Source organism: Mytilus galloprovincialis, chromosome 10 (genome assembly GCF_965363235.1).
Source record: "Mytilus galloprovincialis chromosome 10, xbMytGall1.hap1.1, whole genome shotgun sequence".
In the NCBI taxonomy this organism is placed as follows: domain Eukaryota; kingdom Metazoa; phylum Mollusca; class Bivalvia; order Mytilida; family Mytilidae; genus Mytilus; species Mytilus galloprovincialis.
Window position 1 is genome coordinate 58,064,812 of NC_134847.1, and position 25,956 is coordinate 58,090,767.

At 31.3% G+C, this 25,956-nt stretch overlaps 1 protein-coding gene across 1 annotated transcript in view; it reads right to left on the bottom strand.

The window, feature by feature from the left end:
* Window positions 1–1,270: 1,270 nt before the first annotated feature.
* The window catches only part of LOC143047947 (pyrokinin-1 receptor-like), a 57,316-nt gene continuing 32,630 nt past the window's right edge, over window positions 1,271–25,956 (bottom strand). The window contains exons 2-4 of the mRNA XM_076221318.1: window positions 6,047–6,589; window positions 3,685–3,810; window positions 1,271–1,878 (exon numbers count right to left, since the gene is read on the bottom strand). Coding sequence (XP_076077433.1) covers window positions 1,625–1,878; window positions 3,685–3,810; window positions 6,047–6,589 — 923 coding nt within the window. The 3' untranslated portion in view covers window positions 1,271–1,624. The remainder of the gene's footprint in view (window positions 1,879–3,684; window positions 3,811–6,046; window positions 6,590–25,956) is intronic.

Below are 25,956 nucleotides of genomic sequence, written 5' to 3' on the forward strand. Positions count from 1 at the left end.
TACAAATTGAAAATAATGTAACACAATTGAATCTTTAAAAAAATATTGAAAAATTTTGTTTAATTAGTTTATTTTTTATAACATTATACTAGTTTATTATTGTATTAGTATTTTTATTAATGAATTTATGCCATATTTGTTGTTTTTATTTCGTTTTAGGACATCGTAACTTTTAGGACTATCCTAAGACACCTATTTATATATCATAACTTTAGGACCAAATTTAGGACATATCTTATTTTAGGACACCTTCGTTAACCTGACTTAGGACTAAGACGTGTCCTAAGACCATCCTAAGACATGTCCTAGTCCTAGGACAGCTTCGTTGACACGGCCCCTGGTACCTTTGATAACTATCATTATAATAATTATAATAATAAAAGACTGTGACATACAAATACATCGATCTGATACTGGACTATCGATCCCCTTGCCATATTCATCCGGATTTATTTTAGCTTTATCAAGCTAAGCAAGAGTTGTGTCCCTTAGATTGTGAACTTCCGGTGTTCGTTTGTGTCGAACTACGTGTATCTCGAAATATTTCTCTGGTCCGGCTGACTTCGACATAACGAGAGTCGACTGTATTTGTGGTACATACAAATGGGCTGTATTTAACATTGCATGATACATGCATCAGGTACTGGTATAATAATTACTGATGTATTCATAATTTAAGCGTGTGTGCTTAATTTTGGATGTTTTTGGTCTAAAATAGATGTGATCGCACTTGTGTTCAGTCTTCATATTGAAATATTTATTGTTTTTCATAATAATACATAACATAAATACAGGTTGAGACTGAAAACGAATGTAGTCATATCCATGTTAGACAAAACCCCTTTTTCTGGCAAAGTCATCAGCTGAATCAATCATTAACCTGAAGTTATTCTTTCACGATGGAATGGTAAATTCGATGATATATTGGCCTTTGACTTGTCACTCTATTAGGGTAGTAAAAGATAGACAGAAGATATCAAAAAGGAATATTCAAATTCAGAAGCAGATAAACTGACAATGGCATGGCAAAACAAAATTGAAACCGACGGTCCACAAAATATAGAACACCAAAAGCAACAAGACCTATGCCAAACACCGGAGTGATGTGATGTTTGATGCCCCCGAATCATGCAGATCTAATTTCTATTTTGTTTTGGGGGACAGGGGACATACGTAATCTGATGCATTGTGAGTTAACCGATGAGTATTGTTGAAATAAATACATTTTAAAAACTTTTAAAATACAATTTCGTAAAGTTGAAGTTCTAACTAACGATTACTTGTTTAATTTCACAATTAAATGAACATTCATATAAAAACTGCTGTGTAATGAGGATATTCTCGTTGATTTGGGCTGCTTAGCATCAGTCTCATTGTAGCAAAGTTTCTATTGTTAGAAATGAACACAATAACAATGTCAAGTCTCCAACAAGGTAGTCATGCACCATTCAATTGGAAAAAATACGACTTCTGTAAAGAATTAGTGCACCAAAAAAAAAAAATCGGTATTCAAAACAATAGAATTAACGTAATAGCTCTATTGCGTTTTGTTTACATCTAAGCTACTGAGCACGTGTCTCTGAAACGAATTTTAACTAAAACGTCTCTTTCTATTACTTAATTCCTATACAGACATGTCAGCTAGGGATGTATCCTTAATAGTGGTGGATTGATGAATTATTCCGTGACGTGATATTCTACCGTAGGCGTAATGTGATGCGGAATCTTTATGTGTACCATTTCCAAAGAGATTCACATCCGAATTGCTTTCTTTCTTACAACATTTACATAATGTTCTTTTAAATGCTTGTCTAAATCTCTTTGACATCAGGTTGTACAATATAGGGTTCACTGTTGCACTCACAAAGTACAAAACTCCTAAAAAGCAATATGTAGAATTATCAAATCGTGTATTAATTGTAAAGTAATTTTCTATGTTTGAAGATGCCAATACAATAGCAAATGCTTTTTAAAATACAACGCATTGACAAACGATTCTTATTTGAATCCTCTTGAATTAAATCTACAAGACTAAGAATTCATTCAGAATTGTGAATATAGACTTCAATACAGAGGCGTTATTGTGTAATTTGATTCCTTTAATACTATGCATTTTATTTCAGTATATACATATTTTATTTTCCCTATTGCAAATATTCATTATATAAAAACGATACATGTGTTTCTATTCAAATACAAGAGTCTTTCGCGGTAAATCGATCTGATTCTTCTGGAGTTAGGTAGGTATCATAATTGTTCTAAAGATTTTTCTTTCTTCATCCAGATGTGGTTTAGAAACTACACATTCATTGAGTATTTACAAGATTACCAATAACATATACACTGTTACGGATACAGATTGTTGTATGTAAGTCTAATATATCAGAGATGCGTGAATGCAAGGATAACCTGGTAGTTTTGCTCGATTTAAGTTTAATTAAATGGCATATACTACAAATGGTACATATCTGCACTAACGATGTACATGCATTTATTACACGTTTATAATCATTGTTATCTAGACTGCATCTCAGACATAATATAACCCCCAGTTTGTTTTCGACTAGTGAGTTTGAATATCTCTTCGGTATCATTTGCCTCTCTGATTTACAATTTAGTAATATAGATACCGTTAACGTCTTCAGTAATTAAGCTGAACTTGACAGTAATGGCATTTTTGAAACAAAAATGTATGAATTACTTTTTATTTAATGTACCACATGAATATTGATGTCCTTGTTATTTTGTAATTTACTTGAAAAAGGGAAAAAATGATTAAAGGGCAACCAAAATAACATTGGTTATTTACAAAAAGAATAAACAGTTCTACAAACACGTTTTCAACGGTATACAATAACGATATTTAAAAAAAAATGAGGTGGACTGTTGGAAGGACATCTAGCATTCAGTAAATAAATCATAAAGGGCATGTATTATACAACGTACATGTATATACATTTATATTTTAAATGATGAAATCCCGCTAAAGATCTTGTATTACAAGATGCACTGTCTTATTCCACGATATTATAGTATCGGTTACCTACATTGAAGTTGAAACTTTGCGAAAACCTGACTTCAAGTCAAATTGAATTCGATTGATACATGTTTAACGATCACCAAATAGTATGTCAACCACATGCAATGCGATAATTTTTTTCAAGTTGTATGAATAAACACCATCTTTTGTACTTGATTGACATACTGATTTGAATTTTACGTAACATAACCAAACTTTATTAGATTTTCTCTAGAAGCATTGATCGGACCTTGCTCAAATTCATTACTGACTAATATGACAACGTTCGTTGTTTGTTTCTAATTTTTTTTTACTTCCAAATGAAACAGCCTTAGCTTAGAACTATACTTACACGGGACTAAGTTGTCATATGACAAAATAAGTAAACGCTTACAATTCTAATGACTGCGAGATGATCGTTTAAACAAAAATCTATTTTCAATTATGGTTAAAGTGAAAATATTTATAAATCCAAAGGTTAAATCAAATTTTGAAGAGTTTAATAATCAAACGGGTGAAATGCAAAGACATGCTCGAACAAGAAATAAGAGCTAAGGATAAAAAAAATACATTCCATTCTAATTTCTTACTGTTTTATCCCTGCAAATTGCTAATATTCTGGTTTTTTTTAATGCTATTATATATCTTGTAAAATTGATGTATACCTGAAATGTAGAACAATGTTGTTTGTGTGTTGTGCAATTCTGGTGTCCACAGCTCTACATACAACGTCATAAGTCTTTGTGAATGAAATGGTGCCCAGCACAAGAAAAACGCTATAACCACTGCAACTAAATGAAAGAAAGAAAGAATAATTGAAAAGCGTCTTCCTTCTACTTATTATCCATTGATTTAATTATAACATATTATAAATGGTTTATAAATAAACGCTTAGACAAGAAAAAAATCCTGTAGGATTTTGTCGCCATATATATTCTGTAAAGGCACCAAATAAAGCAAATCCCACATCCAAATTGTTTTAATAAATCAGAAAGAAAATCAGAGGTATTAATTGTTGTATAAATTGTTATTTAGAATGACAAGTGTTATATCAACTTTGACGTCCAAGAGATTTTAATGCAAGGATCGACATTTATTGGTACGTAATCGACAGAAATTGTATAATCGAAAAATCATTCTGCTATAAAAAGCTCTGTATTCAAATGTTATCACTTTTTTCTGTAAAACTAGATGCTGGGTTGAAATAAATGGATCTCTCTACGCCGTTGGCAATGCGTTTTATAAATAATAAATGATTAATTATATAATACTTGGATTTTGTTATTTGCTGATGTAAATTCCGTATGGAATATACAAAAAAAGGAATCGGAGATAATATGTTTATAAATAACTACACCAGTCGCAGCCAAAACGTAACAGTCGGAAGTCTGAAATTAATAATGAATGTGATCACGATGAGCTTTTCAATCTATTTTTTCTTCTTCAAAACTGTTAAATGTTGCGAATTGCACTTTTCAAAATTTTGCATATTCTACCACTATTTCGGCTATTTACAAAAATAATCTTTCTTAAAGTTAGCGCAATGAAAGTTAATCTACAAATGTCAAAATTTGTTATTTTATAAAAAAAAGGGAAGAAATGAAATGTTCTCTATGTGTTTACCCTGATTAGTGGATGACATTCTGAGGATAAATATCGTGTGAATAATTACTTATTCATGCATATTAACGTTATTGTAAAGTTGTAATTGTATATGTGTACATTTGCAATAATAAAAAATGACCATAATGTGTTAAAAATCATCAGTTTTTACTGCTTTTATTTTGTTGCACTTCAGTTTTTCTGTTGTTCCGTTGTTTTCCTTTTATAATTGATGTGTTTCCCTCGGTTTTAGTTTGTATCCCGGATTTTAAAGGCAGTCAAATAATGAACACATGTGAAGCAATATACGCATTAATCTCCTGAGAACATGAAACCGCATTTTATGTTTGGTTCGTGTTGCTCAGTCTTTATTTTTTAACTGCGTTTTGTGTTCTATTGTTTGTCGTTTGTTGGTTTTTCTTATTATTCTCATGACATTGAAAGTTTGATTACTTTTTATGAGTTTGAATATTTCCTTTGGTATCTTTCGTCACTCTAATATTTTTTTTGTTTCACACACTCACGTGTACACACATACTCGTTTGTTTAATGCAATTGGGGACTCAGATATCTGAAATTGAAACTTGGGACTTCTAGAACGTATCATAAGTATTAACAATTAATTAATTTTTACTTGTTTGGCATGATTTTAACTTTGTAGCAAAAACTATTGTTAAAAACTCCCATAGAAGTATAATTTGAAGAATTGAATTCAAAGTACAACTGGGGACTTCAAATAAGCCAATGGGGACCCGGAAGTTTGATATTGGGACGTCTGTGTTTTTTAAATGGGGACCCGGAAGTATGAAACTGCTAGACTTCTAAAAAAATGAAACACCAGTTTTTGTAGTGGGGACTTCTGCCAATATGAATGCATTATGTTGTATTTGGGACTTCTGCCAATGTGAATGACTTATGTTTTAATGGGGAATTTAGTCATGTATTACATGTATTGTAATACGTCTTTATTTTTTTAACTGTGTTTTGTGTTCTGTTGTTTGTCGTTTGTTGTTTTTTTTAATTATCCCCATGCCATTGAAAGTTTAATTATTTTTTATGAGTTTGAATATTTCTTTGGTATTTTTCGCCACTATAATACTCTTTTTTTCCAAACACTTACGTGTTCACGTTTGCTCCAACTTTTATTCGTTTTATACAGTTCACAGCATATAAGTTTAAGTAATGGAAGATATGACTCAACTTTGTTTTACAACATCTATATCTTAAATATTATATTGCAACCCTCTTACAAAGTAAAACATCTAAAATAAAGAAAGTTTAATTTTGATTGTTCCCATCATCAATTAATTGATGTCTATAAATTATTATTCCTACATGCATTTTCAAACATAAGAAGAAACTTAATATAACGCGTATTACAAACGCAATATCAAACACTGGATAAAAGAACAATGTTAAACATACCTAACATTTTCAAAACAGATTTTCTAGATTTTACCGGGTCTGCAGCTGTTGATGACTTTGCTATACTTTTATTATCTAGAACCATGTCTGAGCGACAAAGAGTGATTCCAATCAGGAGATACATCACAAGTATGATTGTCATCGGCAACAAAAAGAAAACAAACGCCGACACTTGAAACATATATCTCATTTTATCATGTAATTCATACGGAATGTTACAGACCAACGAATTTTCCAAAAGTTGGCCAGTGTTAGGATCAATTACTGCATAGAAAACCTTTCCATAAAGAGCATATGGTAATGCGCAGCAGAAAGCAACAATCCAAACAGTAACGATGACCTTGATTGACCTCGACAAGTTTGAAAAACTCTGAAATCTCATTGGATGACAGATTGCAGCATATCTCTCCATTGTGAAAGCAGTGATAGTGAGAACGGAAGCATATGCAGTAATTTCCTGGATATATGATTTCAAGACACAAAATTCTTTACCGAACCTCCATGGATAGGCTTCCCAAATGCTGTACAGTTCTGATGGCCATGCTGAAAGAAAAAAAGTTCATTATTATGCTATCTCTTGTAAAAGTTGAAAACTAACTAATTAATCAATCATGTACTGTAATATATGTTGAATGGTTTTTTCTTTAGTATTCATATCGTGCAGTTTGTACAGGGAATGTAAAATAATATAACAACGACAATGAGTTAAACAAATTTATGCTGTCAGTAAAAAATACCGCACTGAAAAATTCACGTTTATTCTGAAGTAAAAAGGGATCTCTTCAAATTGTTGAAAATTACATAAAAGCCACATCAAATAAAAAAAAAACAGCCCATTGAAAAAACATGTAATCATCGTCATTAAAATTTGAAAAAGATAGTTTCGACGCATGCATCGGTATACTGTGTAATTAAAATGTCATAACGTTAAACACACATCTAGCTATTAATCATTATTACAGCAATTAAAAACGTATTGCAAAAACACCGAACTTTAAGTTAGGTAAATGAAAAAAAGGAAGTCCATGAAACACGATTTATTAATAAATCTATTATAACCGACATAAGTATAGAGTTCGTTAAAATTGTTTTTGTTGTACAAGGTACGTGTAAATACTGGGGTTAACGTTTTAACTTTAAACATTCATTAACACATCACTATACCGCATTAAGGGAGGGAAATAAATAAGAAAATATGAAATTTTTATGCGACGCCAAGATTATGCATATGTAAAGTGATGGTTTAGAATTTCACTTGTAATTCACAAGAAAGCTTGTATTTTCTTCATTCTTTGATAGATTATGCATAATTACTCTTTCTAATTATTTTCTAGAAATCACTACATCATATTGAACAGTAATCATTAAATTGTACTTTTTAAGATCAAAACTGACACATAGCGCTCTCTGGTCGATTATAGACATAATCTGGCTTTATGTCAAAATGAAACTTATTAGGAAGAAACATTGACCTAATTAACGTACTTTTAAACAATCCTAGCTTTTTATGTAAACATTTGATTGGTTGACAAAATAGAAGGAAATCTTATGTTAAATATCAATTTCATATGTACTGAAAAATGTTCAATTTGTGAACGTTTATGGCTTATGATGTGGTATATATACAAACTGACATTCAAATATAAATTAGGGTCTGTGTAATACAAAACTTTTACTAGTGAGTTCAATGGTTACATTTTTTTATATGTCAAATGTTGCCAAAAAAATATCATAGATTCCAGGATTTAATTTTGTACTTACGCCAATAGTCAATGTTTGCTAAACTAAACGTCAAAATATCAACTTGTTTTAATAAAAGTGTCGATTTGATTGTAATTTTAATGCGATGACACAATTGATGAGGGTTTAAACAATGCATGACCAGTTAATGTTTTCAATCTGTAAAATACACAGCAGTCAGGCGTGTGGCAACGAGAAACCAAATTGTATGCTCTTGTTGATAATACATTCTCCCATACATTTGACAAAAAAAGCATATCCATGTTAGTTCTATTTTCTTTAGAAAAAAATATAGCAAGGTTCAATATTGGAATGATTTACATGATAGGCTTGTTTTAGAATTGCTACCCCTTTTTTGTATAGATTCATTGTTTTTCGTCAAACGTCATGTGCAAAATATTTAATTCATATTTGGACGAACATTGCAGTTCTATAAAACGACATGTACAATTCAAGTCCGGTGGACAATTGCCAAGTCGTATATCAAATATCAAATTATCATTGTATAATAATGTCCCAGGTTAGGAGGATTGTTGACGCGTTTCATCTGTTTAACCCTTCCACATCATATAAGTGTCTGTCCAAAGTGAGAAGCCTGTTGTTCAGTAGTTGACGTTGGTTCATGTCTCTCATATTTGTTGATCAGAAATTGTTTTGCTATAAATTATGCCGTTATTTTTCTCGATAGAATTTTGTTATATTTGTCATGTTGGAGCATTTATAGCCGACTATATGGTGTGGGTTTTCTCAACGTTGCCTAAAATTGGTTACAACCACTTCATTTCAACTCGATAGGTTGTTGTCGCAAAGGCAATCTTGCAACATTTCCTTATCTATATACTTGTCAAAATGCATTTTCAAAAAATAAGTAACCGCTGTAACAGGATAATCTTCGGCTTTTAAATCCCATATTTTAAATAGTCTCAATTGAAAGAAAAAATCCATTGCGAGCCAAGATCTTTGGGGCGTTATATACATCGTAGCATGCTCTATCAAGGAGAACCGTTCCGCATATTTGAAAAGTCAGCAATAAACTTTCATATTAAAATAATTACAAAAGTATGCCATATATTATAATATTGACTATGGATTTTCGAATTTATATTTTATTCTTTAAATATAGATTATGTTAACGTTAAAACTTGTTTAATAATCAACGTAAAATAGTTCGTATTACCTATGCAGCGCATTTGCATAATTATTCGTCTTTTTAACTCACAAACAAATACGACTTATTGATGGATACATGAACATTACAACAAATGAAAAACCACAACGATAATTATCTATAAAATGAAACAATAAAACATAATAAAATCAATTTCGCATGAAATAACGATGTCTCAGTTGAATCTAAATCAATTTAGCAATCCCTGCATGATAAATGACTTTTGTATCCTCTCAATATCTGATGCACGTATAGTATGGTACAAAAAGGTAGCGCTGCTATCAGTTCATCAGTTATCTTAATTCACTGTTAGTTATAACTTCTTGAAACTTTTGAAGTAGCACTTTTGTTATAGCTATAAAAGAGGGACGAAAGATACCAGAGGGACAGTCAAACTCATAAATCGAAAATAAACTGACAACGCCATGGCTAATAATGAAAAAGACAAACAGACAATCAAATGGTACACATGACACAACATAGAAAACTTAAGAATAAGCAACACGAACCCCACCAAAAACTGGGTGATCTCATGTGCTCCGGAAGGGTAAGTAGATCCTGCTCCACATGTGGCACCCGTCGTGTTGCTCATTTTATAACAAATCCGGCAAATCTTCTAATTCAGTAGGTCACATTCATGAAAGGGAAGGGGATTGTAGTTACGACGTAAGGAAAAGAGGGACGAAAGATACCAAAGGGACAGTCAAACTCATAAATCTAAAACAAACCGACAACGTCATGGCTAAAAATGAAAAAGACAAACAAACAACAGCACACATGACACAACATAGAAAACTAAAGAATAAGCAACACGAACCCCACCAAAAAACTAGGGGTGATATCAGGTGCTCCGGAAGGGTAAGCAGATTCTGCTCCACATGTGGCACCCGTCGTGTTGCTTATGTGATAACAAATCCGGTAAATAGTTTAATTCGGTAGGTCTCATTAAACAGTCTAACCATAACATTTCTGATATCATTTGTGACACGGTTATTCCATAACGGTTAACCAACTCGTGATGGCGTCCGTAAAATTTACGAAGGGATGATTTCAACTTCACCATTTGGAACTCTTGGTTTAATAGCTTCCTTGTGAGTAGCAACCCTCTATCAAGACAATCATGATAGGAAATACAAGCACGAAAATATCGTATCAATTGGGAGATATTATACCCTGTATACCGGTGCTGATGGAATGTTGCTAACTAGAAATGGGAAGTTCACAATTGGAAAGCTGAAATCATCTCTTTTGTCGTAAAGTTTTGTTTTCAAGCGACCCTCATTGTCAATTTCTAGATGTAAGTCAAGATATGACGCCGAGTTAACTGTATCTGTTGTATCCTTAATCTCTAGTTCGATTGGATAGATGCATTCAACATAGTCACAAAATTTTGAATTATTTAGTGAGAGAACATCATCTATATAGCGGAAAGTAAAGTTAAAGGATATCGCTAACTTCTTATCTCTCTTTCTAAGAAGTTCCTGTATGAAATCCGCCTCATAATAATAAAGAAACAAGTCGGCAAGAAGAGGAGCACAATTGGTTCCCATTGGAATGCCGACAGTATGTTGAAAAACACGTCCCCCTAACGTAACAAATATGTTGTCAATCAAGAAATCAAACATCTTGATAATGTCATATTCAGAGAAGTAATTGGAGGGAAATATTTTCTGTTGTGTTAAAACACCACCTTTCAAATGATTAATATCACCGTCCCGTCCAGACTTAAGAAGTTAACACATTATCATCAGTTGTCTTAATTTTCCACATGCTGGTGTGTGAAACCACAGAAACTATTTTAGTCAAAATGTGTACACAGCTTCTTTATAAAAAAATAATATCACAATGCTTTGATTTGTTTTATGTAAACACATTCTATACAGTAATCTAAACATCTTTACACAAAATCTGCTCTTCTATTACTTTACACTTTACATGTTATAGAACAGTAGTTGCTGTTCTTCCAGGAAGTATTACGACCAATATGTGAGCCTTTGAATGCATTATTATATCAGAAGATTTAAGGTAGATCATAAGTAAATGTTTTTTGAGACAGAATTTTCTTATAATTTGCCAAAATGAAGATTTTACTATGCTTTTTTCAAAAATATAATAAAATGTATGGGTCACCGTGCTATTTTTCAAGCTACGAATCGTTGAAAATTGCCTAAATTTGGTTAGTTTGTTCATGAAAACACACATAAGAGTGCATAAAAATTCTATGCGATAGAATTTTGAAATAAATTGTGAAAAGATAGGTTTTATAATATGTTTTAAGAAAATAAAAAGAAAACATGGTGTCACTGAACTTGTTTTCTTGCCACAAGTAAAAATAAAAAAAATCCCTATTAGTCCAGTATAAATTTTGTACTAAAAGAGTTATCTCCCCTTAAATGGTTCATTTGAAAAAAAAAATGATTTTAAAACCACAAAAGGTTGATATTTGTTAAAATATTATGAATAATACAATAAATTAACAAGTTTTCTTTATATAAATAAACAGTCTAACAATAAAATTGCAAATCTGTCTCCAAATTTGCTGATTTGGGCAAATAACTAGACCGATTTTGTACTGTAATTGTACAATCTAAGATGGCGGTTTACCATGAATCTACCTTAAAACGCCGAGATTCAAAACTTCATGGACATGTTCTAAATAACAAATCTCTACCGTTACTTTTTTATACATTTTTTTTAATCCTGTGAATAATTCGGTAATCGTATCAAATCTGTAGTAGTTGTATTGCCTAGCCATAGGCGATACAAAATATGACAACTTTCCAAGAGTACATACATATTATTGAAAGGTATTTCTTTCTTTGCTTTAAACCCAACATGTCATCTTTTTCAAAACATTAATACCAGTTAGTCTCGCTCAAGTATCCATTTCTTTATTATTATACGTAACAAAACAGGAAGTAGCTCGTCGACTTTAGCAAATAACATCTTTATGATTTACATTGTATCTTTGAATGGTTTGAAAAACTGTGAAATTGCTAAAATATTCATCCTTTTCCCATTATGCCAATATGTACTGCTTGAATTTAAATTTTGAATTAAAATGATGCTCAAATAATGTAAATTAAAGTCTTTAACACTGCTTCATAAAACACCGCACTTAGTAGTAAATTTCTATTATAGCGACATCCGGACACGGAAAGTCAAAGCAAATGTTATTTGTATGAGTTTGCCTGTACTGTACTTTAAGTTAAACGCGGTAATTAAAACGATTGATCACTTCAAAGTACAAAACATGAAAATCTGCTAGAGAAGACTTCAGATGTCTCTGACAAGTAGCATTTAAACCTGTTTGCTTTAGAGATTGTCTGTCCAGAACTATAACCGCGTTAAAATCCTTTTGTAACTTATTTTTTTCGAAGAATGTTTTAATACTGATATAATTAGATTGCAAACACAAAACGGTACTGTCTTGCTGTCCGTCGACTTTGATTTTGGAAACTAATTTATTCGTATATTTACGACCGGTATTTTTGAAGGTATTTTAAATATTATACATTTATTTGTCGTGCCTGAGGAAGATATGAAGATTTGTATACCAAAGAAAAATCATATTTCTCGAGGGCATCGCCCGAGGGAAGCATTACTTTTCGAAGGTGAACAAATCTTATTATCCACCTAAGCCAAGGGAAATGAATGTTATATTTTACTGCCTTTACTGTTTTTACTTCTGAACACAAGATATTAGTTTACATAATTGTTTTTTTATTCGTTTGTTATTTTATTACTAGACAGAAAATACACAATGAAAATTAGTTACGATTAAAAGCTAATCATTCATTTATTTTTGTTTTGTTTGTTTTTAGATCGGAAGTAATTTTTAAAAACAAAATTACTATAGGCACTATACTATCTTTAAAAATAAAAGCTATCAAAAAGTTATAAGCATTAAACGTCGCACAAGGCAATCCCGATGTTCAGAGGGGAATATGATACTCCTATCGTTATCATACGTTTTAGTTCCATCTCTTTTGGTTAATAGAGACACACGAACACACTCTTCATGTCTCTTTTTTCAATCCTGATTATTTTAAAATTGAAAACGTTGGAAAATATGAAATACTACTATTTTTTTTTTTTTTTTTGGTTCGTTCTTTTTTTTTTCATACTGTAAATTTTAAAATTTAAAGTGAAACATACGAACCATATCAAACAACGGTATGATTGTTTTTTTTTGCGAATATTTAGAATTCAAAAACGATATATTTTCGAAACGTTTATTGGGAAGATTTGAGATGCTTTGCTTACTTGCGTATTTAAGCTGATAGTGTTGTCAATTATGGCTGTTTATGAAGACCTACATGTATGAAATCTGTGGTATAGGCCATGAACTTTGTGCTGTCATGTTAAATTAATGAAGGTATATGAAGATGTCAATGGATGTATGGATATTTTGTGTAACCTTTCAATACTTGTTTGGCTCAATGATTGAAGCATCAAATATAGTCAGATCAAGAGATAGTTGATCATAAATTGGATTTGGGTTGGTATCTTTGACAAACAGCCGAGTAAATCTATAAAGAAAATTAATTAACCCGTCACCTAGACAAAAACCTTATTTGAACGTGTCTAAAATGTAAATAAACTGTCAAAATCGATCGAAATCAACTATCTGATGCCTTTAAAGTGAGTGTAATAAACAGAGATCTTAAAATAAGTAAATTTTACAAGCAATTGCCATTTATCTAAGATTTTGTCTTCGCAGATTGAGTGAAAGCTGTTGGCGACGAGAACATAATATAATAAATGAACTTCTCTTGTATGATTTTTAATTTTAGTTAGTTGTGTATAATTTGGAGTTTAGTATGCCGTCCATTATCACTGTACTAGTATACCTTTTTGTTAAGGGACCAGCTAAAGGAAAGTTTCTTGAAATATTGAAGACCCATTGGTGGTCTTCGGCTGTTGTCTGTTCTATGGTCGGGTTGTTGTCGTTTTGACACATTCCCCATTCCCTTTCTCAATTTTATTACATTTTTGTTCATTTAATAAAACATATTGAATGTTTTTGTCATATTTAACAGAGCGTTTACTGAAAATAAAAGCTTTTAATACATGTAACGCGTAGTTCAACCATGAAAGAGAAAATCAAAAACACATTTGGCTATAATATTGTTCATTCAAGGCTCTATCCAAGACAAGAGGCAATGAATTGTACTGACCTTATATGAATTGGAAACCAATTCTGGCTTGTCTTTTAAATGCGATCTGTTAGACAAAAATGTTTTGATTTAAGGGAAAACATTGCTTCCATAACATTATTCATGTCAGAAAACACAAAGAGGTAGGGCCAATTTGCCGGGAATTTTTTCACAGAAGGGCCAATTTCAAAGAGCGCAGACAGAAAAAAATACTATAAAAACAAAAAATAAAAATGCTTTTTGAACATTATCTCGATTTACATATATTATGATATGTGTGATCAATAGTTAATTTTACCTTCAAAAAGGATGAAAGTTCAATATGCGGAATTTTGGGTGTTTTAGGTGGGGAAAACAAGAAATCCCCCAACAGGACATTTTAAACCAAACAAAAAAAAAAGAATGTTTTTTATGACTGTTGTAATTTATACTACTTTTTCCCTCAAAAATGAAATTGGTTTAATGTGTCCTTATAACATAAAAAAACAACTTTTTAAAGAAAAAAATGTAACATCGCTAAATTGTACCGATATAGTTCCTTAATAAGAAACATGGATAAGTATCGCCCTGGCTCCATCAGTAGAGCACAGGACTACAAATGAATGATGGTTTTGAAGAAAGGGTTCGAATCTCCCTCAGACTATTTACATTTTTTGTGTTGTTATTTTAAATTTTAATGTTTCTATCATATTTTTTCGGGTGTTTGCTTAATTCATAGAGTCATTTTGGTTCATTTTGACTATATAATTTACAAGTATATCAGTTTACATGTATTAAAGAAAAAAATAATGGATCGCTTATTGTGTGCATTCCTATGACTGTCCATACTCTTGACTTACTATCTATTCATGTGTTTACATTTATTATAGCAATGAAGCCCATGTGTTGCGGGTGTAATATACACATAACTTAAAATAAGGCCATTGTATACAAGTTTCAAAACAACACAAACAATTTTTCGAAATCTTTTTTTGAACATGGTATTATATGTAACAAATGCAGTCAACAGCAATTTTGTCGCCAATTCACAAACTCTGTAGATACTTGTACTGAATTTTTTACCACCGTCCCTACACCGGTACCTAAGTCATCAGAAAATAAAACAACACAACAGAACAAACCAATTACACTACAAATTGTGATTGTAGGTAAAACATCGAAAAGCTGTTGCATCTGTATCATAACGAAGGGCCGATTTGTTAAAATGCAAGAAAAGTCAATGTAACATGTGTAAGTAACGCAGGGTGATCTATGACCAACTGATGTAAGATGTTCTTCGGTTATATACATGTATTATCTTATCTTATCTTATAGACGATAAAACCTTAAAAGACCAGGACAAATACAGATATACAAATATTCAGAATGAAAAACAAGATTTAAATTTGTTCGACATTATTTGGCTCCTTGACAAGTTACGTGGTATGGTACTTTGCATAAAGAATGTTAATAATAAAATAAAATCAATATTAAAAAATCAATAGTCTTGGCCTTGTTTTTGTAGGATGAAAGTAGATGATGTGACGTATTTTCATGTACTATAGTTAGCATCCATCGGGCTATTTAAAACATGATTTACCTATCTCATCGAATGAAAAAAAATCCCGGCAAATTGGCCCTACCTCTTTCACCTGTTTCCTTAATATGTTGTGGAGGCAAAATCTATATAAACATAAGACAATTAAATACGGTTGTCAATGAGACAGCTATCGACCAAATATGTAAAGACAAAGTTGTGGGTTTATATACGGTTTGGTAGAGCCCTGACCCTTGCCTTATCGCGGGTACAGTGGTATGTACAAAACAGATGCCGAAGATACAAAGGGAAACCAAGGAAAAGGAAAACATACAACATCAATGTAAAACATAAAAGACCACCAAATCCACAAAACAAAACGTAGAAAACTAAAGATTGATCATCACTAACCACACCAAAAACAGAGATGAAATAGATACTTCTGAAAGATAAGCGATGTCTGCATTACCTGTGTGGCACATGTTGTATTCTCCTTCAATTCGAATCTGGTGATAAGTTCATTCGGTGATGTTATTATATAGGAAAAGAGAACGGAAATCGGTTTACTACAATTAGAAGATATCAGTGGCCATCTGTGACACTGAACATTCATAACGGCCAACCAATTCGTGTTGGCGTCCAAAAGCAGAGTGTAAAAATCAGTTAAGAGGTTTTGACTCATCGGATTGACACGAAAGGGGTTCACAAAGATGTTTCGACGTCAATTTATGAATTGAACATGTTTACCATGGTTGAGATATCAGTTAGTCCACATCCAACGGATTTAGTCTAAAGATGCTATACAAAGTCAGCGAAGTATATAACGTGTGAATGTTGATAAAACGGCGACCTGTTATCAAACAGACACATAACGGTCGCCACGTAGTTTTCACTGATAAGCGATTAAACCGTGTGATAAAACATGGTCACAAGTTTAATTACGTAAACCTTACATTTAGAATTACGTTTGGCATAACTAATGCACAGCATATGTGTCATCATTTTCAACACATCCTGCACTATGTTTAGCGCCCTACATCACTCAACCGGCTATATAGTCCAGCAGCTAAGTCCAATATTTTGGGACAATTGATCACTTTATGGTAAAAGCATGAAACTTTGCACAGTGTTAGTTATGACGTTTATAAACAGTTTTGGATATGGAGCCATCAAAAAAATTTCAAAATGGCCGCCAACAGTCATAAAGCAGAGTCCAAATATATAGTATATAATTAATCATTTGAAAATAAAAGCACAAAACGTTGCATATTGCTAGTTATGATGCTTATTAATCTTTAATGAATATGGAACAATTAGAAACAATTCCATAATGGCCGACAAAATCAAAATATCCGCCAACAGTCATAATATAAACATATGGCTTTTGTTGGTCAAATAATGCCTTTTCACGTCGGCTTACTATAGTGTTATAACAGAGTTCGTGATGTATAATGGCAAACATGAGCTATGTTTTGTGTTGAAAAGGAATATAATGCAGTGACAAGGCCGTCACATCAAATCATAATTGTGTAATACTAGTACACATCTTCACAGGTAACAACTTTACAAGTGACAACTTTACAACAGACTTTCAATACATTTAAATCGTTTCGTCAGGAATGAAGTCTTACCTTATATTGCGAAGAATGTGTTTTGTATAATTACTTTAATATTCCAATAACGTCTTTTCGTGTATTTTACTTTATCTATTACTGCTTTTAAAAATAATTCGAAACCTAAATTTGGAAACCGAATTTTTAAATGTACATTTGTGGTGTTTCTGACACATTCCTCATTTCCATTCTCAATCTTATTCGTACAAAGGAACAATACCAGATTTTTTTGTAAATCTTATTTAAAAGAGCGGGAAGTTTGGCTAGCGACAAAACCAGGTTCAACCAACCATTTTTTTCTTTAAATGTCCTGTGTCAAGGTAGGAAAATGGCAAATGGTATCTTATAGTTCGTTACTGTGTGTGTTGCATTGTTGTTTAGTTTTTGTTGCACTTTAGTGTTTCTTGTGTTTCGATGTTTCCCTCTTTTATTTGATGTGTTTCCCTCAGTTTTAGTTTGTAGCCCGGATTTGTTTTTCTCTCAATCAATTAATGACGTTCGAACAGCGGTATACTACTATTGCCTTTATTTGATACCATTTCTGTAAAATTTTATGTACTTGTAAAGAGTGCTCTTATTTATTAATTTCAATGTTAATCTTACTGTTTCATGTATAAAAATGAGATTTTCAGTAATTTTAATTGGTAATGACGAATAAGACCATCTGTTCCATTTAATGTAGACATACAACAACCGTACTATTCAAACTCCCATCAAGAAAACAAACTCCACTTCAACATTTTACTGATATTTGAGTTTAATGGGGTGAAATTAATTATATTTTTACAGTGGTTTAACAGGTAATTTACCGGTAATACTATTTTTTAAGTATTTAAAAGATAATTTGTTGAAAGGGTTGTTGTTTTTAAAAAGTTTAGTCGCTTAAAAACCATAAATGCAATTGTTTTTTTACAAACTGTTTCTGACTTCCATACACTCTTTTGTTAAAAGACGACAATTTTGAAATACTGAGAGGAAAACCAATTATATAGATGTTATAATTATCTTCTTCTCTAACATGTATTTACGAGGGATAACTTCAGATAATTCATATTGAGAATAGTAATTTTACATGTAAATATACCAATTTTGTCCTGGTATATAACGTATAACTGCAATCCAATTTACAAACGATTTCAGACATCTGTTCATCGAATTGATTTCTTGATAACGTTAAAAACTTAAACAAGAAAAAGACATTTCAACAGAGTGATTGCTAGTCTTTTACTGGTTTTTTAAAAAAAAAAAAAACAACATCAATGAATTACACAAATGTATTATATATCATTAACTGAAATTTAGGAATAAAGTATTTATAAATAATATTTATTGAAGTATTTAGATGGCTTATTCAAACTGTTTATTGGATTATTTTTTTTTTTATTATTTTTATTTTTTGATTACAATTTATATGCTTGTCCCACTTAAGGAATCTCGTCAGCCTTTTAGAAAATATAGCTTAATACTTTTGTTGTTTACAACTAGGTGTTAATGGCAAACATTTAATGGCCTTTTTTATTTTAATATTCATAACTTTCTTGTGTTTGATATATTACTTGTCTTATATATATATACGCATGTGATCAAAATCTCCTTTAATGCATGTGTGTATGTAGTAAAACTGTGAAGTGTAAACCATATGAGGTACTGCAAAGAAATCCTGACAGCAAATTAAAATATAAAATAATGAAATGGTAGGGGCTAAAACAAAAGGTAAAATCAAAAGCTTGAACAAATGGCAAAATCAAAAGCTTTAACACATCAAACGAGATGAAAACGACTTTCTTACTCTTAATAAATGCATCATAGATACCAGGATTAAAATTTTGTACCTGCACCAAACGCGCGTTTCGTCTACAAAAGACTCATTGTGACAATCAAATCAAAGTAAATGAAGCACAAAGTTAAAAAGTATTGAGGACCAAACACTTTTAAAAATTTGGCAAATACAGCTAAGGCAATCTATTCCTAAATTGGTACATGGATTAAACCAAGTATTGTAGCTAGCTAAACCTCTAACTTGTATAACAGAAGCGTAAAGTTCCATTATAATGACAACAGTGTGTGAACAAAATAAAGACACGATAGGTAAAAATATAATAAAAACATCAATAATGCCTTCTTACACTCCCAAATCGGTTGTTATATTGCGGAAGAATTTGTTTAAGCTAATTTGTCAGCAGTTTGTTTACCAAAGTCAAGAAATGACCTATGTATTGTCATGCTACGATTGACCTCAAATAAAACTGTTTTAATAGTAGGCCTTCAGCTTAAATTTCACAAATCATTTTTCATCTACTAGTACTAGAATTTAAATCTTAACACAAATTCGCCAAATAATTTGTGATTATATACTTGACTGTAACTGCTCCTGTTTTCGATTACCAACCAGATCAAACCTAACGTTAAATTATGTATTTGCAGATTTTTCACAAATCACTCGATGTTTAGAGAAGGAGAATAGAATTTCTTACTGGGAAATAAGGCGATATATCATCATCAGAGTATACCAAATCAAACAAATAAAACAAGGTGATGCTCAAACTGGTTATTAAACAAAGTAAATTTAAGGTTTAAAAAAATGATAATGAACCAAGCATTATTATTAGGATTAAAACGCTGTTTTTTAAATAGTGTTGCTGGTAAAGAAATGAGACACTGCTGACAATAACTGATTGTGAAAAAAAGAATGGAAAGCGAGAGTGTCATTTCCATTCCGTTTGTGGGTGCATAAAATGATTAGATACATGTACATAATATAAACATTCGTCCGTCAAACGTTCGTTTCGAATTTACAAAACTCACAAGAGCAGCTCGATTCAGAACAGTTGGAAAACCAAATCAATGGAAACTCTTTCGAGATCACAATTATGCAATTCCTTAAATTCCCTTGTTTGAGAAAAGGATAATTTAGCTGCAATGATATTTTAAATACTTAATTTCAAATAACAAAATCAAACTAGTTTATGTGGGTTTATTCATTTTAGAGGTATATTTGATCCGTTTCATCTGTTGAGATCAAAAGTGTCGACAAAAGTTTTATACACAATGTAAAATTCATCAATATCATTTTTCTGATGGCAAAAGAAACACGTAATCTTTGTTATTGCTTTCTGCATTTATAACTTTTGTAAGAGAATCTTTGACAGTGGATTATAAGGATTGTCGTTTTCTGATTCTTGATAAAGCGATATGCAGGATCAAAAACAAATACAACCTAGAAAAATTTACGAATATTTGACACATATGAAGAAAACTGGAGATCAGTAATCTTTTACGAGTAAATACATTTTGTTCTTTTCCAATACAATATATATAACGTTACATTATTGAATATTTAGATAAAAGGTACGAAATTCTCTCAGAATTTAGCAAGCAGTTACTGCTGTTTACACAATTAGTCCAATGGAAGTGATATATCACGTAACTAACAACTGCAGAGTTCGCCAAATGCAATTTATTTTATTTTCTGGAACATTTAGCATTTATATGTTTTTCTGTTTAAAAAAGATTCGCTTGTTTGCACTTGGTTTAGTTCAACTACTAGAACAAAGAACATATCGTAATCTAAATTCAAATACTTTATGTGAATATCTAAACTATCTTGATTTATTACAGAGAGAACAAATCTTGAAAATATCTGCAGACATTGTTTAAAAATTCCAAGGTGATGTTTCGTCGTCATTCATGACTATAAAGGAACAAATCTGTGTGCTGTAAGAGGAGCACAACTAGTTCCCACTAGAATACATATCAATTTACGGTATACTGCTTCTCCAAAACCATGGTGTCGCTCTTTTTGGTGTGATTCACTTTGTTGACTTGTACCTTTCAAATGGATTTATTATAGATTTTAACATCGATTAATTACTGCTGTCTCTATTTTACAACATAAGCTTAGAAAGTTTCTGATGGTTATTAAATAAACGACCGGTAGTGTTGTTGAAAGAGTGCTTCTTTCAGTAAGTATTATCTTACCAAACAAGATTTTCCAAATTAGATCTACGTGACTAAGGCCATCGTGATTATTATCATTTTACGTATTTTTCTATTATGATATGGATTTCAGTACTGCTGATATGATTCTAGTTATGTGATAAATGCAAAAAAAAAAAAATAGATAATTAATAAAACGAGGCAATGATATGTACACAGAGCTATTATAATACAATTTCAAGACAACACATTTTATGTTGAAATTATATTGATACAGAAATTATCATATTGTGCAAGTTTTGTAAATTATTATGTTATGGCGCCAGTGTGTAATTAACTTGATAGCACATTACATCATAAGATTTGAATTTTTTTTTGATACAAAGTGTTTTGTATTCCAAATGAACTAGCTGATGAGGATTTACAAAACATTTATAACTTAGTTGGCAATCTAGCATAAAATAAAGCCTGTTCTGTTGGAATATTAATTGGTTTGTTAATTGTTACCAATAAACTTATCTTACTATTAAAACCAACAGGAACAATGCCGACTGTTTTGAGTCCACTGTTTACAATTTTGTTTATCCAAAATTGAGGTGACGAGTGTATTTTACCAATTTATTCAATAAACACGTGCGTTATGAACTGTAATGAGTGTCTTATGGTTATTATCAAGACACGAATAATGAAATATATCTATTTGATGTCGTACATTGCTATAAAACCAATGATGTCAAAACTTCTGCATTACAAATGTCCACAGTCTCTATTTGAGTAAAAGAGTAGTATACAGAATTCTAAGGTCGTTAAAATTGAAAATGGAGGAACGCAATAAAACCTGGCATACTCAAACGTTCGACTACATGTATGTATCTCCTTACGAACGAATAAAAATTAATTGTGAATGGTAATATCTTAATTAATTTAAACCTAAAAACGATCAAGCCCTTGCATGTTTATAAATCTGAATTTCTTGGAACCGATGAAAATTGCAGTTCATGTATTTACGGAAACCATGACCTGTTTGATACGTATTCATTGGATGTTTTGATTCTTTATTCGATTGCTTGTCATATTTTCATATTTCTTCAAATTGAAAATGTGAATAGTCCAGTCAAACTAAGATTTAACCTCAAACTAATTGCAACAGAAAATGTTTTAGTTCTAATCTATTGCATAAAGCCCTAAATATACACAGAAAAAAGTCCCATAAAATCTAACGTGAGGAAAACTCAAAATCAGCATTTTTTATTTCCTATGGAAATTAACATTGTAGGGGAGATAACTCCGCAAAAATTAGTCTTTTTTTTTGGTCATTTGTTTTCTTTTCTTGAAATTTATGTAAAGTATGATACTTTGATGGGGTAATAAGTTTGTATTTAACTAAATTATATAATCTTCTGTTTATGCAATGTACGAAACCGAAGTGTTATGGATAGTTTTGTGTGCATTTTTCATTAAAGAAATTGCAGATTTGAAGCTTTGTGACCATTTTGAAAACATAATGTGAAAATTAAGTATTGTTCATATCTGTATATTATATTTTTCAGCATCTTACTTGTCTATAGAAACTTTAAACCACAAGAAGAAGAATACATGCTTAATTATTTTTAATAAATTTGAGATTCTTTATCTTGACATGTTGAAAAATTAAATAAATGGTCAACTAATGAATTACGAATCTAGATTATAGCTTGATAAAAGATATGAAAACCCCTTTAGAGTTGTTTGTAATACTCTAATGACCGCTAAAAAATCAAGAATCAATACATTCTGATGAATAGAAGCGGTAAAATTATAATTTTGTATCAATTTTTATTGATATTTCTGCCTCTTTTGCAAGAGTTATCTCCCTTTTCAATGCAAATCTCCATAGAAATTTTAAATGGTGATTTTTTTAGTCTTCCTCAAGTAAAATTTAATGTCACTTTTTTAACTCACCTGGCCCAAAGGGCCAATTGAGCTTTTCCCATCACTTTGCGTCCGTCGTTCGTCGTCGTTAGCTTTTACAAAAATCTTCTCCTCTGAAACTACTGGGCCAAATTGAACCAAACTTGGCCACAATCATCATTGGGGTATCAAATTTAAAAAATGTGTGGCGTGACCCGGCCAACCAACCAAGATGGCCGCCATGGCTAAAAACAGAACATAGGGGTAAAATGCAGTTTTTGGTTTATAACTAAAAAACCAAAGCATTTAGAGCAAATCTGACAAGATGTAAAATTGTTTATCAGGTCAAGATCTATCTGGCCTCAAATTTTCAGATGAATCCGACAACCCGTTGTTGGGTTGCTGCCCCTGAATTGGTAATTTTAGGGAATTTTTGCTGTTTTTGGTTATTATCTTGAATATTATTATAGATAGAGATAAACTGTACACAGCAATAATGTTCAGCAAAGTAAGATTTACAAATAAGTCAACATGACCAAAATGGTCAGTTGACCCCTTTAAGAGTTATTGCCCTTTATAGTCAATTTTTAACCATTTTTCGTAAATCTTAGTAATCTTTTACAAAAATCTTCTTCTCTGAAACTACTGTGTCAAATAATCCAAACTTGGCCACAATCATCTTTGGGGTATCTAGTTTTAAAAATGTGTCCGGTGACCCGGCCATCCAACCAAGATGGCCGCCATGGCTAAAAATAGAACTTAGGGGTAAAATGCAGTTTTTGGCTAATAACTCAAAAACCAAAGCATTAAGAGCAAATCTGACATGGGTTAAATTGTTTATCAGGTCAAAATCTATCTGCCCTGAAATTTTCAGATGAATCGGACAACCCGTTGTTGGGTTGCTGCCCATAAATTGGTAATTTTAAGGAAATTTTACTGTTTTTGGTTATTATCTTGAATATTATTATAGATAGAGATAAACTGTTAACAGCAATAATGTTCAGCAAAGTTAGATTTACAAATAAGTCAACATGACCGAAATGGTCAGTTGACCCCTTTAGGAGTTATTGCCCTTTATAGTCAATTTTTAACAATTTTTATAAAATTTGTAAATTTTTACTAACATTTTCCACTGAAACTACTGGGCCAAGTTCATTATAGATAGAGATAACTGTAATCAGTAAGAATGTTCAGTAAAGTAAGATGTACAAACACATCACCATCACCAAAACACAATTTTGTCATGAATCCATCTGCTTCCTTTGTTTAATATTCACATAGACCAAGGTGAGCGACACAGGCTCTTTAGAGCCTCTAGTTTTTTGTATATTTGGGGTATAATGCTAACATTAAAACTTATAAAAATCTTCTGTTGCAATTACTTTCAGGTTAGGGTCAAATATATGCTAGATTGACTGGACTAGAAAACATTATCACCTAAAGTGTTTTTCTATATTTTCTTTGACAGGACCCCAAAACAAAACAAACAAAAAATGAAGTTGAGTACCCCCTGTTTGCATTGAGGCAACCAAATATTAAATACGCGTGTTTTCATTTGAATTTCCAACATGTACTATGTCAGCCCCAAAAAAGCATAATTTACTGATAATTGTAAGTTGATAATTTACTGATAATTGTAAGTTGATAACACTATAATTCCTGCATACATAATGTTTACGGGAATATCTTATTTATAAGATTTCACTGTATAATTTATGTGGAATTGGATTTTAAAAATGAAAAAACAACGCTTAGTACTAAGTAGCAATGTTTTGGTACTGACATGCTCTACCACATATATTTCTAATATTATGCATTGGTCAATTAAGAAATGATCAGAAAACTAAGGTTCAGACTTCCTCCAGCATTGTTGACCTTGGATGTATTTGGCTTTTCTTTTAATACCCATTTATGAATCATAATGATTCATGGATTCAGGTAAACGTAAACAACATATTATGGTAAATACATTTAAGCGTCCGAATCGCTTTTCTGGATTTTTCTTAATCAGAAACGCTCAAAGCCAAGGATTTATAAGAACAGAAACAACTGAAAAGCTATATGACCAAAATAGGTTTATTATTATTTATTAGAAAAACATTTTTTTTTTATAAGCATTAGGTTGTGTTTTAAAATCCAAAGTGAAGATAAAACCAGAAAAGAATGTGTTATAAATTTGTATATTTAACCGTTCATCACATAAAAATAGATCATAGTGTTGACCGTCAAGAATTAATGGTTTTCAGAAAAATGAGTACTCGATTTTGACATATTAGAAATAGACAAACATATTGAAGTGAGTAAATGTCTAAATCCTGAAGGCGCCATAAAGCACACACACACTCAAGATTACGCGCAGTTATTATGAAAACATATTGAGAACGAAATTGGCAGATTATTTAAAGATCGATTTCCTGTTCATGCCAGTCTGTATTTTGATGTAAATGGACATTAACCAAGAAATATATAATGAAAATAACGTATCCTATTACTTCATATTCGGAAATAAGATTTTATTATTTCGTTGTTATTATGCTGATTTTCAAGAGATTTATTGACACGATTTTAATAAAACAAATCAGAAATTTACCATTATTCTTACTTGTGGAAAGAAAATTGAGATGAACCTATCAGACTTATCTTATATTAATTCATGCAAAGGATATATTTCGTTTATATATGTTTACTAGTCTTTTTCCCATTAAGTGATCGTTTACCCACGGCAAAACGAACTCGGTTTGTAAGTAAATTTGTAACCATTTGGAGATATTTTTCTTTCATGGCTGTAAAATGATGATAGCACTTTACAACAAATAAATTCTTTGTACTTGCTCTAATGGATAATAAAGGAATTGAAAAAAAAAAGAATGCGAATCTTATTATGTTGT